This window comes from Herpailurus yagouaroundi, unplaced genomic scaffold (assembly GCF_014898765.1).
Source record: "Herpailurus yagouaroundi ecotype Mexico unplaced genomic scaffold, PumYag 196, whole genome shotgun sequence".
NCBI classification, from domain to species: domain Eukaryota; kingdom Metazoa; phylum Chordata; class Mammalia; order Carnivora; family Felidae; genus Herpailurus; species Herpailurus yagouaroundi.
The window spans coordinates 29691967-29705571 of NW_024412427.1; the positions used below are offsets into that span (position 1 = coordinate 29691967).

Genomic DNA, 13605 nt, shown 5'->3' on the forward strand with positions numbered 1-13605 from the left:
TTTTTGTGTTTTTTTTTAAACAAAACAATCTTCTGGTTATCAGAGCTTTTTGGACCTGAAAATGGCAGAAAAGGGATGACAAACCTGTATGAATTTTGTACCACCAAAAAGGCATAAGTTAACATAGACACACAATGTTGGGAGGGATCAGAACGATTAGGTCCAGCTAATCAACATTCTGACTTTATACACATGAAATGGAAGTGACTTGACCAAGGTCACATGCCCAAGTTCATGGGCAGAGCTGAGATGAGACTCAGGTCTCCTACCCTCAATCCAGCATACCCCAGAGGGCTCTAGGACACCTACACTGACCTTTCAAGTCTGGCCTGTGAAGACAGTCGTCCCTCTCCTTTACAGTTCCTGAAGAGGTGACCTCTTGCTTCTGGGAACGTTCCCCCTCATCACTGAGGTTTTCTCTGACAGGCACACAGAAATCTTTTTCCTACATGTTCACAGACTTAACTCAAGGCCTTGTAACAGATGGTGCTCAGTAAACTTCTGAGGAATCCTTGCATTTATTTGGGTATTCATCGCATGCATCAGGAGAAAGATTTACAATTAAAGGGTCATGTGTAAGACAGCCACCAAGGAGCAGAGGAATCTTGTTTGCCATTGTAGAATTGGAGTTAATGGAGTTAAGGGCAAGGAAGGCAAATATTGCTTTTATTTGTGAGTGGTGAGCATTAATGGTCATTGAAAAATGATTTTTTTCCACCCCTGATGCCTAGCTGTGGGGCTAATCCTGCCCCAGGCCTCTGGGTGGAATGAGAATGCTTCTGTACCTTGCGTTGTACTCAGTGCATGGAAGGTATACCACAAACACTTGTTGAACAAGTGAGTGAATGAGTGAATGAACACTGGGGGTATACTAGTTATAAATCGCACAATCCCAACTTAAATTGCATTAAACAAAAGTGAGAAATATTGCCTGATACCACTGAAAAGTCCAGAAGTCGGTGCCTTCAGGCACAGCTAGATCCAGGTTTGCAAATGAGTACTGGGACTCTGTCTCTTTCCTTCTCACAGATCTGCTTTCCTACATGTTGCTTCCTTCCTAGGCAGGTTCTCAGATACGGGTGATGGCAGAGGTCGTCACCAGCAGTTTTGTACTCCTGTCCTACCAACTGAGCTTGGGCTGGGCTAGAGAATGCACCCGTCTCAGAACCATTTGCGGTGGCCAAAATGATATACGAGTTTCACTGTCTAGGCCTGAACATGGTTGCCCCCTGACACCAGGGTATTGGGAAGATAGAGACTGAGGTTTGGAAAAGAGTGAATGCCCACGGAAGGAGAGGTGCTGGTCCCAGAATTAGAGACAGCCTGTGCTGAACAGAGGTAGACAATAGGTAACCCCTTATAGGGGCAGTTGCCAGAGGCTCTTTCCATGGGACGTGAAGGACACAGAAGCTCATGTTTTAGGAGTTAGTGCTCACTCATCATCAGGGAACTACAACTCAAAACTGCAATGAGATATCACCTCACACCTGTCAGAATGGCTAAAACCAACAACACAGGAAACAACAGGTGTTGGCGAGGGTACAAAGAAAGGAGAACCCTCTTATACTGTTGGTGGGAATGCAAACTGGTGCAGCCACTCTGGAGAACAGTATGGAGGTTCTGCAAAAAGTTAAAAGTAGTACTACCTTATGATCCAGCAATTGCGCTACTGGGTATTTACCCAAAGGGTACAAAAATACTGATTCGAAAGGAAATGCACACCCCAATGTTCATTATCAATAATAGCCAAACTATGGGAAGAGCCCAAATATCCATCGACTGATGAATGGATAAAGAAGATGTGATGTTTATATACGATGGAATATTACTCAGCCATCAAAAAGAATGAAATCTTGCCATTTGCAATGACACGGATATAGCTATGGTGTATTATGCTAAGCGAAGTCAGTCAGTCAGAGAAAGACAGATATGATTTCACTCATATGTGGGATTTAAGAAATGAAACAGGGGCACCTGGGTGGCTCAGTCGGTTGAGTGTCTGACTTCGGCTCAGGTCATGGTGTCATGGTTCGTGGGTTCAAGCTCCACGTTGGGCTCTGTGCTGACAGCTTGGAGACTTGCAGCCTGCTTCAGATTCTGTCTCCAGCTCTCTCTGCCCCTCCCCAGCTTGTGCTTCGCCTCTTTGTCTCTAAAATAAACAAACACTTAAAAAAAAAAAAAAAGAAATGAAACAGATGAACATAGCAAGGGAAAAAAGAGGCAAACCAGAAAGCAATCTATAAAGAACAAACTGAGGGTTGCTGGAGGGGAGGTGGAAGGGGTGGATGAAATAGATGATGGAGATTAAGGAGACCCCTTGTAGTGATGAGCACTAGGTGTTGTATGGAAGTGATGAATCACTATGTTGTACACCTGCAACTAATATTACAGTGTATTTTAACTAGCTGGAATTTAAATAAAAACTTAAAAACAAACAAGAAGATAGTGCTTAGTGCAATAGAAATCCACTTGATCATATAACCATAGAGATCTGTGTAATGATAGGCTTGGGAAGTCGTGATGTAATACAACCCCATTGAATTGGCTGTCCTGCAGCAGTCCTTACTCTCTTCAAGACAGAGTACTGCACGTTTGACATTCAGTTAACTCATCTGATCTGCACAGCCACCTTGTGGTTGGGTGACATTCATTATGCTCACCTTACAGATGAGGAAATCGAGTCTTTGGTTCAGAAATCCTCTCAAGTCTCCCAGCTAGTAAGTGAAGGGGCAGATATTTGCACCCACTTATCTCTGACTCCCTATATTGGGCGTTTCTTCTGCCCATCTGCATTGCCTGGGGCTTCTGTCTCTCAGATCTGCTTTTTGTCCATGTTGCTTCCTTTTCAGGCAGGCTCTCCATATGTGGTGGCAAAGAGGGCCGCCAGCAGGCTCAGAGCCCATCAACTGAGCCATCCTCACAGAGAAAGCATTCATAGGTGCTCCAGCATGTAGTCTGAAAAGGTGAGGTGTGTCCATGGGCCAGTCCCATGACACTGTGGTGAGCATGGTAGGCCCTGGAAAGTAATTCCTGAGTTGACGGTACAAAGTGGAGCCCTAGGTCTTGAGGCCATGAGCGTCCATCCAAAAAGGGAGGCAACCTTACAGCGTCTCCTCAGAACTTTAACGGCTAAGAGGGAGAGAGCCCCGCAGGGTCAGACTTCATTGTCCAAGGGATATTACCACCCTTCTTTTTATTCTTTATGAATGACTGGGAGGGAGAGGCAGACTGGTTCATTTGAAGAGAGAAGATGTAGCTTGGAAGAGCGGGGCAGAGGTATATAGAGCCAGGAGTGGTATTTGACAAACAACATTCCCTTGGATCCTGATGGTGAGAAGTGTCTACTGTCCTCATTCCCTTCTGGTCCAACTCCATTGTCTCCCCATCCACACACTGCAGGTCAAAGGCCTCTGTAGGGACAATCCTGAGATTATTCTAACCCTCATTCTCTTGCCTTCTCTTGGTGCTACAAGGCTGCAGTGTTTTGAGGCCGTAGGGATGGACCTTAATTTTTCCATAAATCTGCTTAGTTTAGGAATGATTTTTATTCTCCGTTATCTTTGAGGCTTTGAGCACAAAGTAAAGCAGCATAATTTAAATAGTGTGTGTGTACTCTGAGCACATGAATTTAAGTTTTAAAGCAAAATTAGAAAGAAAATGAGGGCATTGAGCAGACGAAGCATATATGGTGACCAGGAGGGGAGAGAGGTTTTATCCATGCTAATTTCTCTATGTGGCCATTTGGTTTAGCTCAAAGCTTCCCAGCAGGCTGAGTAAAAAGAGAAATATGTTTACAAATTCTGTTTCTTCATCAAGGTAGAAACATACCAGATTTGAAAGGTATACTTTTTTCTTCACATTAAAAAAACATTCACCACGGGGGGCATTTTCTAGAACGAAAAGTGGGTAGCAGCATTTTCAACAATGTTACTGCCTATGCAGATTTCTGTCCCATATCCCTTCAATAAAACGTGAAGCTTAGGTAGTACTAACATCTCAGTTCCCAGGGTTCCTGGGTGGCTCAGTCGGTTAAGTGTCTGACTCTTGGTTTTGGCTCAGGTCATGATCTTACAGTCTGTGAGTTTGAGCCCCACTCAGACTCCATGCTGACAGTGCACAGCCTGCTTGGGCTGCCCCTCTCCTGCCGGGTCTCTCTCTCTATCTCTTGAAAATAAATAAATAAACTTAAAAAATTAAAAAAAAAAAAACCCTCAGTTCCTTAGAGTAGGCAGTGTCACATATGCCCAAATATAAAGCAAACACATGGGGCACCTGGGTGGCTCAGTTGGCTAAGCAGCTGACTTCGGCTCAGGTCATGATCTGTGAGTTTGAGCCCCGTGTCGGGCTCTGTGCTGACAGCTCAGAGCCTGGAGCCTGTTTCAGATTCTGTGTCTCCCTCTCTCTGACCCTCCCCCATTCATGCTCTGTCTCTCTCTGTCTCAAAAATAAATAAACATTAAAAAAAAAAAAAGCAAACACAAAAATAAGATAATCTGTCATTTACTCAACAAGAAGACCCCTCCCCACCCCCGAATGGTTTTTTTTTGCCATTTGGATATACGAACTCATAGGGATGTAGATAAAATAGTTTACTTACACCTTTTCATTTCATAATTTAATTATATACATTTAAAATCACATATGGGGCGCCTGGGTGGCGCAGTCGGTTAAGCGTCCGACTTCAGCCAGGTCACGATCTCGCGGTCCGTGAGTTCGAGCCCCGCGTCGGGCTCTGGGCTGATGGCTCGGAGCCTGGAGCCTGTTTCCGATTCTGTGTCTCCCTCTCTCTCTGCCCCTCCCCCATTCATGCTCTGTCTCTCTCTGTCCCAAAAATAAATAAACGTTGAAAAAAAAATTTTTAAATCACATATTATGCAAAGTAATATATTTAGAAATATTACACTTTTCCATTTAGATTTCAAAGAAACTATCGTATTCTAACTATATTCATGTATGGTCCACACCTGTGTCTCTATCACTGGGGTCACTCCCTGAGTCATCTTACTTGGGCTCCAGAGAATAATGAACTTCCCTTCCAGCTAATGGTTGTTGAGATGTTCACTTTTTGAATTTGTGTACAATGATGTCCCCACCAGAAATTGTATCCCAAGCTCCCAGTTCCAATTTGTATGACATTAGAGCAGTACCCTCCCCCCCACCACCACTCCATTAATCTGATGGGGCACTTGTGATTGCCTCCTTACAAAGACTTATTGTATAGATTTTTAAAATGATCTTTAAAGGATGCCAAACATTTGCAACTAGGTCATTCCTTTGGGAATCATGATTAAATTCCATTGACCCTTTTACTCCTTATTTAAACAGGTAAGTGACTTTCTGAGCCTTTAAAACCAGACTTGGTTAAAGTCATTTCCTGCCAATGTATCCTCCCCAAACAGTACTTTGTGGTTCAAAATGGTGTCATTGAGAGAACACCTTGTAATATAAGACTTTCATGGGGCAGGACCATGTTAAGCCATCTGCGGTAGTATTGTCATAGGGTGGTCAAGTGATTGATCTGACCATAATGTAGCCCACCCTGAATCCCACCCAGGAGCTGCCCCGGGGACTTAGAAGGAGTGCTCCTCTGGGAAACAGAGCCATCCATATTGTGCTAGGTGCAGGATGTTGAGCAGGCCGCTGAAATTCTGGGGCCTTGGTTTTCTTAGGGTGAAATGAGGGTTTTAGGCTGGATCAGACAGAGGTTTGAAGGGGACCTAAGGGGGGCGGGGCATAGGGATGGCGCCACATATCCAGGGTAGGCTCTAGTGCCCTCCCCTCGTTCAAAAGTCAATAGAGTAATTCTGCCTTGATCTATTTTATATAAAGGGATTCCAGGTAAAATTTCTTTTGAAGTGAAGATCCCTTTTTTTAATTAAAAAAAAAAGGAGTAGGCCGCTATTGAGGTCTGTCCGCTCTGAAGTTCTCTGACTTCAAAGCCATCAGGGGTCATAGTTAAATCTTCCTATCGATGGCTAATGAGGATTTGATGTGCCTGGGGAAGGGGGACAGACACTGCCTGCTAGTTGGTGAGCATCAGCCATCTGGAAACATGGACATTAGACAACCCACTATAAAGTCCCATTTAGTTGAAATCCCATCATCCTAGAAAACCTGCTCATAACTTTATGAGAAAAAAGCAAATAACAGAGAAACAGTGGTTCTCAGACTTGGCAGTATATTGGACTTACCTGAGAGTTTTTACAAGTTCCAATGTCCGGCCCACGGCCTGTGCTGATTAAGTCCAATGGTAGAGGAGGGACCCAAGCATGGGTTGTGTCTCCCAGCATGAGCCTAATGTGTGGTAAAGTTTAAGAATACACGGCATTGGTACAGTCGCTGTGGAAAACTGTGCAGTGGTCCTCCAAAGATGAAACTTAGAATTAGCATATAATCCAGTGATTCCACTCAATCCAAAAGAATTGAAAGCAGGATCTTGAAGAGATATTTGCCCACCTATGTTGATAGCTGCATTATTCCCAATAGCCAAAGGTAGAAGCAAGCCAAATGTCCACTGATGGGCGAGTGAATAAACAAGATGTGATGTATCCATACAGTGGAATATTATTCATTCTTAAAAAAGATGATGATTCTGGGGTGCCTGGGTGGCTCAGTCGGTTAAGCGTCCAACTCTTGGTTTCAGCTCAGGTCTTGATCTCAGGGTTCATGAGTTCAAGCCCCATGTCAGGCTCACACTGCTGACAGTGTGGAGCCTACTTGGGATTCTCTCCCTCTTTCCCTGTATGCTCCCCCCCCCCACACACACACCCTCTCTCTCTCTCTCTCTCTCTCAAAATAAATAAATGAACTTAAAGAAAAAGACTCTGACCGTGCATGATACAACATGGTTGAACCTTGAAGACATCATGCTAAGTGAAATAAGCCAGCCACAAAAAGACAAATACTGATGATTCTACTTATATGAGCAATCTGGAGTAGTCAATTCTAAATTTGACTTAGTTTTCAGTTTTGCAATGAAAAGACTTCTGGAGGTTGGTTGCACAGCAGTGTGAATATACTCAACACCACCTAACTAGAGCCTTAAGAATAGTTAAGACATAAATTTCCTGCTATGTGTATTTTGCCACAATTCAATATAAAATGGTAAAAAGGTGGCGGGGGAATAGCATCATGTAGTTCCGTGCCACTCAAAGTGTGATCTGTGGGCCCCCAGATTGGGCATCTTCTTGAGAGCTGGTTAGGAATGCAGCACCTCGGGTCACACCCCAGACCTGTTGCATCAGAACCCCCATTTTTAGACAAGACTTCCCCACCCCTGCCACAGGTGGTCTGTGTGCACATTAAACTTTGAGAAGCGCTACTTGTGATGGCCCGATCCTTTGACCAGTTTGAAAGACGTGGTGGACACGGGCCTTTGCTACCCAGTATCCACCGCCTCTCCCTACTTGTTCCAGAACCTGGCATTCTCTGAGCTGCCTTAGTTATGTTCAGGGGGCTGACCTCATCCACATCTCCACACAGATCACTCCCCTGGCCAGTGACTGGCTTACAGGCAGACATGTTGTCTGGTTCTGGCCAATGAAACTAAGGCAAGTTCTACTGAAGAGGTCCTGGAGACACTTAAGAAGAAATGGTCTGTCCTTCCTTTGGAAGTTTCCATGTCAGGACAGGATCCACACAAATTCTGTATGCACCTTGGGACCTTGGACGCTGCTAGTCTGGTTATTGACACGGCCACTAACAGACAAAATCCTGGGGTCCACTTCACCAATGGATTTCTGATTATGTGAGATTAGAAAAGTATTTCTTGGGGCGCCTGGGTGGCTCAGTCGGTTAAGCGTCTGACTTCAGCTCAGGTCATGATCTCGCGGTCCGTGAGTTCGAGCCCCACGTCGGGCTCTGGGCTGACGGCTTGGAGCCTGGAGCCTGCTTCCGATTCTGTGTCTCCCTCTCTCTCTGCCCCTCCCCCGTTCATGCTCTGTCTCTCTTTCTGTCTCAAAAATAAATAAACGTTAAAAAAAGAAAAGTATTTCTTGTTTAAGACCATTTGAGTCAGGGTTTTCTATTACTTTTAGCCAAGGGTTTCTCATCCTTGAAATTATTGACATTTGGGGCTGGATAATTCTTTGTTGTGGAAGGTCTGTTGTGTGCATTACGGGACGTTCGGCGGTGCCCTGACTTCTACACATTAGATGGCAATAGCACTACCCTCTCCCTCAGCTTTGACACCCCAGAGTGTCTCCAGACGGATTGCCAAATGTTTGGGGTTTAGAGGGGGAAACAATTTGCACCCAGTTAAGAACCACTGTCGCAGATAAAAACATCCTAATGAATGTGAGGGCCTTCTATTTAGTGGGTCCTCAGGAGGATCAAAATCACTGCTGCCTATGCCCCAGAGTGTTTCAAGGATCAAAGTGAGATGAGGTGTGTGAGAAAAGCAAATACACACAAGGTGTTGCTAATCATTACCTGTCTTTGATGCTGCTGCTGCATTGATAGCAATGTTGTAGTTTCCATTTATTCTTTTAATGGGCAGAACTGTTTAACTTACCAGATGGCCAACGTGGATAGTGAATGGAATTTTCCCTGGGCAAACCTGGTTAGCCCCGCCAGAACTCTCTGGGGCTCTTCCTCCTGCTTAGAAACTCTGATCTCCTATAGCCCAGACCTGAGCTGGACCCCTGATCCCGACTCATCATCCAAGGATGGGGGCTGTAGAGCTCACCCTTTAATGCATTTGCACCGATTAAGAGAGATCTTCACATTGAGCTGCTGAAGAGATCGATGCCCTCCACATAATAGTGTATTCCCAGCTTACACATCTGTGTATTTGAGGCCCACAGCGTCAGGGGCCCCTGGACAACCAATCTTGGCTCCCGCTATCCTTCCTCGAACCCACCACACATCAAGGCCTCTGTCCTTAGGAGTCCCCTGGCTGTTACAATCAGTGCCTTCGGATTCATCGTTTCTTAGAGAATTTGTGTCTCTAAAGTGTCACAAATGTCTCCTGGAGCAGGAAGGCTTACAAAGGGAGCTGGACGTTAAATGTGGGGAATTGGGAGCATAAGAACAGGCAAGGGGACCAGTGCTGGAAGTGTTTGCAAACAGTGGATGGATCAGTCACTTAGGTCACTGAGCACTTACTGCATACCAGGCACTAGGGCTGGGACTGGGGTGGGCAGCAAAGGGCATTAGGAGGTAGCCATGGCCCTCACAATCTACTGAGGACCATATGGTGGACACTGGTATGCTCTCCTGACCTTGTCCCGTATCGTGGTAGGGGACGACTACCCCCACTAACATGGCAGCTACCCCGATTTTGTGCCCCACCCCCACCCCTGCAGCCTATGTGCTTTGTAGGTCACTGACTTGCCTTCTGAACCAGAGGAAGGACACACATCAGGGCTTGGCATGTGACGGTTTGGACTGGAGAAGGCATCCATTGGCAGCTTCGAGGGAAAAACAGTTTTCCTTTGGGGGAGGGGTCGCATCTTGCAAAAGGGACACCAGGCCCGGCTACAGCCCGATTATTTCCAAAAAGGAGTCAAGCTGAGGACTGAGCCGACATATAAAGGAAAGCTGAGCCAAGAGATTTGCAGGGAACTCAAGCTGAAAGCTTGTGATCCACCTCTGGGCTTTTAGGTGGCATATGTTAATAAAACCTTCTTACTGTGCAAGCCAGTTTGAATTGGATTTTTCTGTTACTTGAATTATGAACTGTCCAAACTGACCCAGAGTTTGGTACCAAGAAAGGGATACTACAATAACCAAACCTCAAAAGTGGCTCAGCCAAGAAGACATATTCGCACAGAGAGCAGCAGGGTGTCTCTACCCAGAACTAGAAAGACAGTGATCGCGGTTTAGCAAAATGGCTGCTTATTCCTGTTTTACCCTGTGATAGAGACCCTATGTGTAGGGAGATGTGACATTTGGAGATCTGGAGGGAAATACTCAGGATGTTGGCTACCTCTGGCAGTCTTTGTTAAGGTCCTAGAAGACTCCAATTTAGAAGGAGGGGTGCCCATTTGAAAATGGGGAGGGATAAAAACCCAGCTTTGCTGAGAGAGGGTCTTTCTGCCAGTGGCCTGCAATCCAAAGTGACTGGACTTCGATAAGCAAGCTCCACTGGGTCGGCAAAGCTAATGTATTGAGCTAAAGTTAGAACACAGGCAGCAAGTAGGGTGACTTAACAAAAGATTGGGGCCCTGGAAAAGCAGTGCCCCCAGTTCTCAGGTCTCTATGGAGCATCTGATCTTAGATACATCTAGCTTGATGACAGGGACAACTCACTGTGAACATGCAGCTAGGATATATCTGGGGGCAGGAGCAGACTTGGGGTACCTTCACATCAGAGGTAAAGGAAGATGCCACGAATCTGAGGAGCAGGGCAGTGGGCAAGACACAGAGCCCAGTTGCCAGTTCAAGGATTCTGACCTGAAACAAAATCCAGCTTGAACTACTGGCCCATGGACTTGAATAGAAGAAACCCAGTAAATTCTTTAGGGTACTGACTTGCCAAAGCAAGTGGCCAACTAATGCCTGAAATTGCCCATTCCTCGGGGCAATCCCCGAACCTGTACCCACAAGAAGTGTGTTGTTAAAGCAGTGATACTCCTCCAAAGACATCAACCCTATGCCCACTCAGATTTTAACAAGGCAGATACACCTGAACCCAGAACTGGGGGCAACTATCTCTGCCAACTGAGGAACTTGCTTTACCATCATGGCAAGGAATTCCCCCAATATTTCCTCAATATTGTATATACTATAGGGCAATGACATCTGAATGTGTTTCCCATTGTCCCCTTCTTCAAATGGAGAATTGCCCTTCTGGAAAATTTTATTGCAGATACACTGGGGTTTTTTTCCCCCCCTAGCACTGACTATGTTGATGGTAGTGAAGTTCAGAATTTAATTTATAGGTTACCATTCCATGAGTTGTTACTTCCAGACATGATGGAGATTATGATGCATCTTCCAGAAAATACAAACTTGAATCTGAATCCAGTAACTAGATGAGTCATAGGGCTTCACCCTTTGAGGGAGGAGGTGAGTCTACATTTGCCCAGTGTGGGTATTTCTGATGACAATGTAAGGGAATGAGAATGTACCGATGTTGGGGCGCCAAAGGGGTGGACTATAGTGGGATATTATGGTTACTATTTAACACTCATCCCCCCCACCCTGGGTAATAATCCTAATTTATCCTAATAAATAATAAATAAATAAATTATCCTAATAATCCTAATATATACTATTACCCTCTCTGGGTAATAATCTTAATTTTGTTCAGGTAAACTTTGCTTGATCTCACAGCTTGTATGGTTCAGAGAAAGCTAACTCCACTCCAAATCTAGGACTAGGGCATATGGCCAACACTAAGCTCACACTGATGGCCCTGTGTAGACCTTCAAGACTGGATGGGCTCTGCTTGGAACTCCTCAGAGATACGTTCTCTCTGTTTCCTTTTTCTTCCGGGGTGGAGTGTTGAGGAATGTGAATCCTAAAGCAGCCATTTCACTGCTATGAGGGGAACCAATCAAGACTGAAACCAAAACAGGGAGAAAAAGTTGAATCAGAGAAAATGGAGCTGTGGCCCCAACTGCACCATCCCTGTCCTTATCCTTGGGCTTTTGAGTTCTATAATATTTTGTTTAATATTTGATCCAGCTTAAGAGATTTCTGTTACTTGCCACCAAACAACCAACTATTACAGAGTGTGATAAAAGTGTTGGTGGTGGAGAAGGTAGGTTAATTAGCTAAGAGAAGCAATTTTTTTTTTTTCTTTAAGACAACTTTATTGAGATATCATGGACTTATAGAAACTGTTTATATTAAGGTGTACAGGGGCATCTGGGTGTCTCAGTCTGTTAAGAGTCTGACTCTTGATCTCGGTTCAGGTCATGATCTCATGGTTCATGAGATTGAGCCCCACGTCAGGCTCTGTGCTAACAGCGTGGAGCCTAGTTGAGATTCTTTCTCTCCCTCCCTCTCTGCCTCTCCCCTGCTTGCCACCCCCACTCTGCAAAATAAATAAACATTAAAAAAAAAACACTCCAGGAAAAAGTTTTTTTAAAAGGTGTATAATTTGATCAATGTGTATACATGGTGCAAAGATCACCACGATCAAGCTAAACAACTTTTCCATCAGTTCCATATAGGTATCCTTCTCTGTGTGTGTGTGTATGGTGAGATTTAACTTAAGATCTATCCTCTTAGAAATTTGCAAGTATATAATACATTATCGGTAACCATTATTACCATGCTGTATATTAGCTGCCCACAATTTATTCATCCCACATAACTAAACATTTGCATCTATGACCCACATATCCCCATTGCCCCAACTGCAACCCTAGTCTCAAAAAGCAATGTTCCTTTAAGCACTTAGGGAGGGAAGAGGAGGAGAGGAGAACCAGTTGCAGTTCTTAGCATCAAACACAATCTTTTGGTGGAATTTGCTGAACTCATCCGCAGCCATCATAACACATCTCTCATTCCATCCAGGTGGCAATGGACGTGTTGAGGCCTTCAGTGCAGGGCACTGCCCCTGCTATCTGAAAGTCCCCAATAACTATTGGGTGCTGGAAGGAAGTCTGCCGTCATCTATTGTCCCCATCCCTCGGCAGGGCAGTCCCCCATTGTCCCCTCTCGCTGTGAGCAGCCGGCCACCTTCTAACTGTGGTCCTCCCACTGCTGTTACAGAAGATGAATCCCATGTCTCCCAGGCTGAGAGCCTTCCTCTCTGAACCCATCGGAGAAAAGGATGTTGCCTGGGTGGACGGGATCAGCCAAGAGCTTGCAATCAATTTGGTCACCAAAGGTTTCAACAAGGTAATTCATTGTTTTTCCTTTTTCCCCAACTTCTCTCCCCAATGTCTCTTCCCCTAGTCCTGCCAGATGGCAGCTGCCGCTCTGTGTCCCTGCAAGGCGCCATCAGAGAGGAAAGCTGCCACTTGGCAGGGTGCCACAGTCTTCAGTGCTGCTGACCCCTCATGCTTGGGCAGCCTCGAGGGCCAGCAGATGATGGGCAAATTGAATGGCTTTGGCTCAGAGCAGCTGGGCCAGGCATGATTCACTGGGTGTTCCAACACCCAGAGGTCAACAGAAGTGAGCCGGCAGCCCGAGCCTGGGGCTGAGCTGTCAGGACGGATGATTTGGACACACTTCCATCTCCATGAAGAGACTCGCGGGGTCTCACTTGCCCCACCAGGGCACCACCCTGACAGCGGCAGGTGGAGTAACAGCAGACTGGGGGCTACACCAGAGTAAGATCCGAGCTTCCAAGATGTCGCTCACAACCCACGAATGGCCTCAAGGGTATCCAGTGGAATCTGAACATTCTTTTTCTATGTAATGATTTGGTTTTAGGGTGCTGGTAAAGCTGCTTGGAACTTTAGGGGAGAATAGGAGACAATCCCAAGAGAACCCAAAGAAAGTGAGCACAGGCAGAGGCAAATGGGAATTCACGCAGAACATTGCACACTCAGTGGAGAGATTTCACACACAGTTATTGCTGTTCGATTCCTTCAGTTTTTTTTAATGTTTATTTATTTTTGAGAGAGACTGAGAGAGACAAGAGTGTGAGCGTGGAGGGGCAGAGAGAGAGGGAGACACAGAATCCCGAGCAGGCTCCAGGCTCTG

The 13605-nt window shown here is 45.5% G+C and overlaps 1 protein-coding gene across 3 annotated transcripts in view; it reads left to right on the forward strand.

The window, feature by feature from the left end:
* BANF2 (BANF family member 2) overlaps nucleotides 1-13605 on the forward strand; it is a 50641-nt gene that overhangs the window by 24856 nt on the left and 12180 nt on the right. For all 3 annotated transcript variants that reach the window (XM_040447776.1, XM_040447775.1, XM_040447774.1), the window contains one exon: nucleotides 12667-12795. In XM_040447776.1, coding sequence (XP_040303710.1) covers nucleotides 12670-12795 — 126 coding nt within the window. In that variant the 5' untranslated portion in view covers nucleotides 12667-12669. The remainder of the gene's footprint in view (nucleotides 1-12666; nucleotides 12796-13605) is intronic.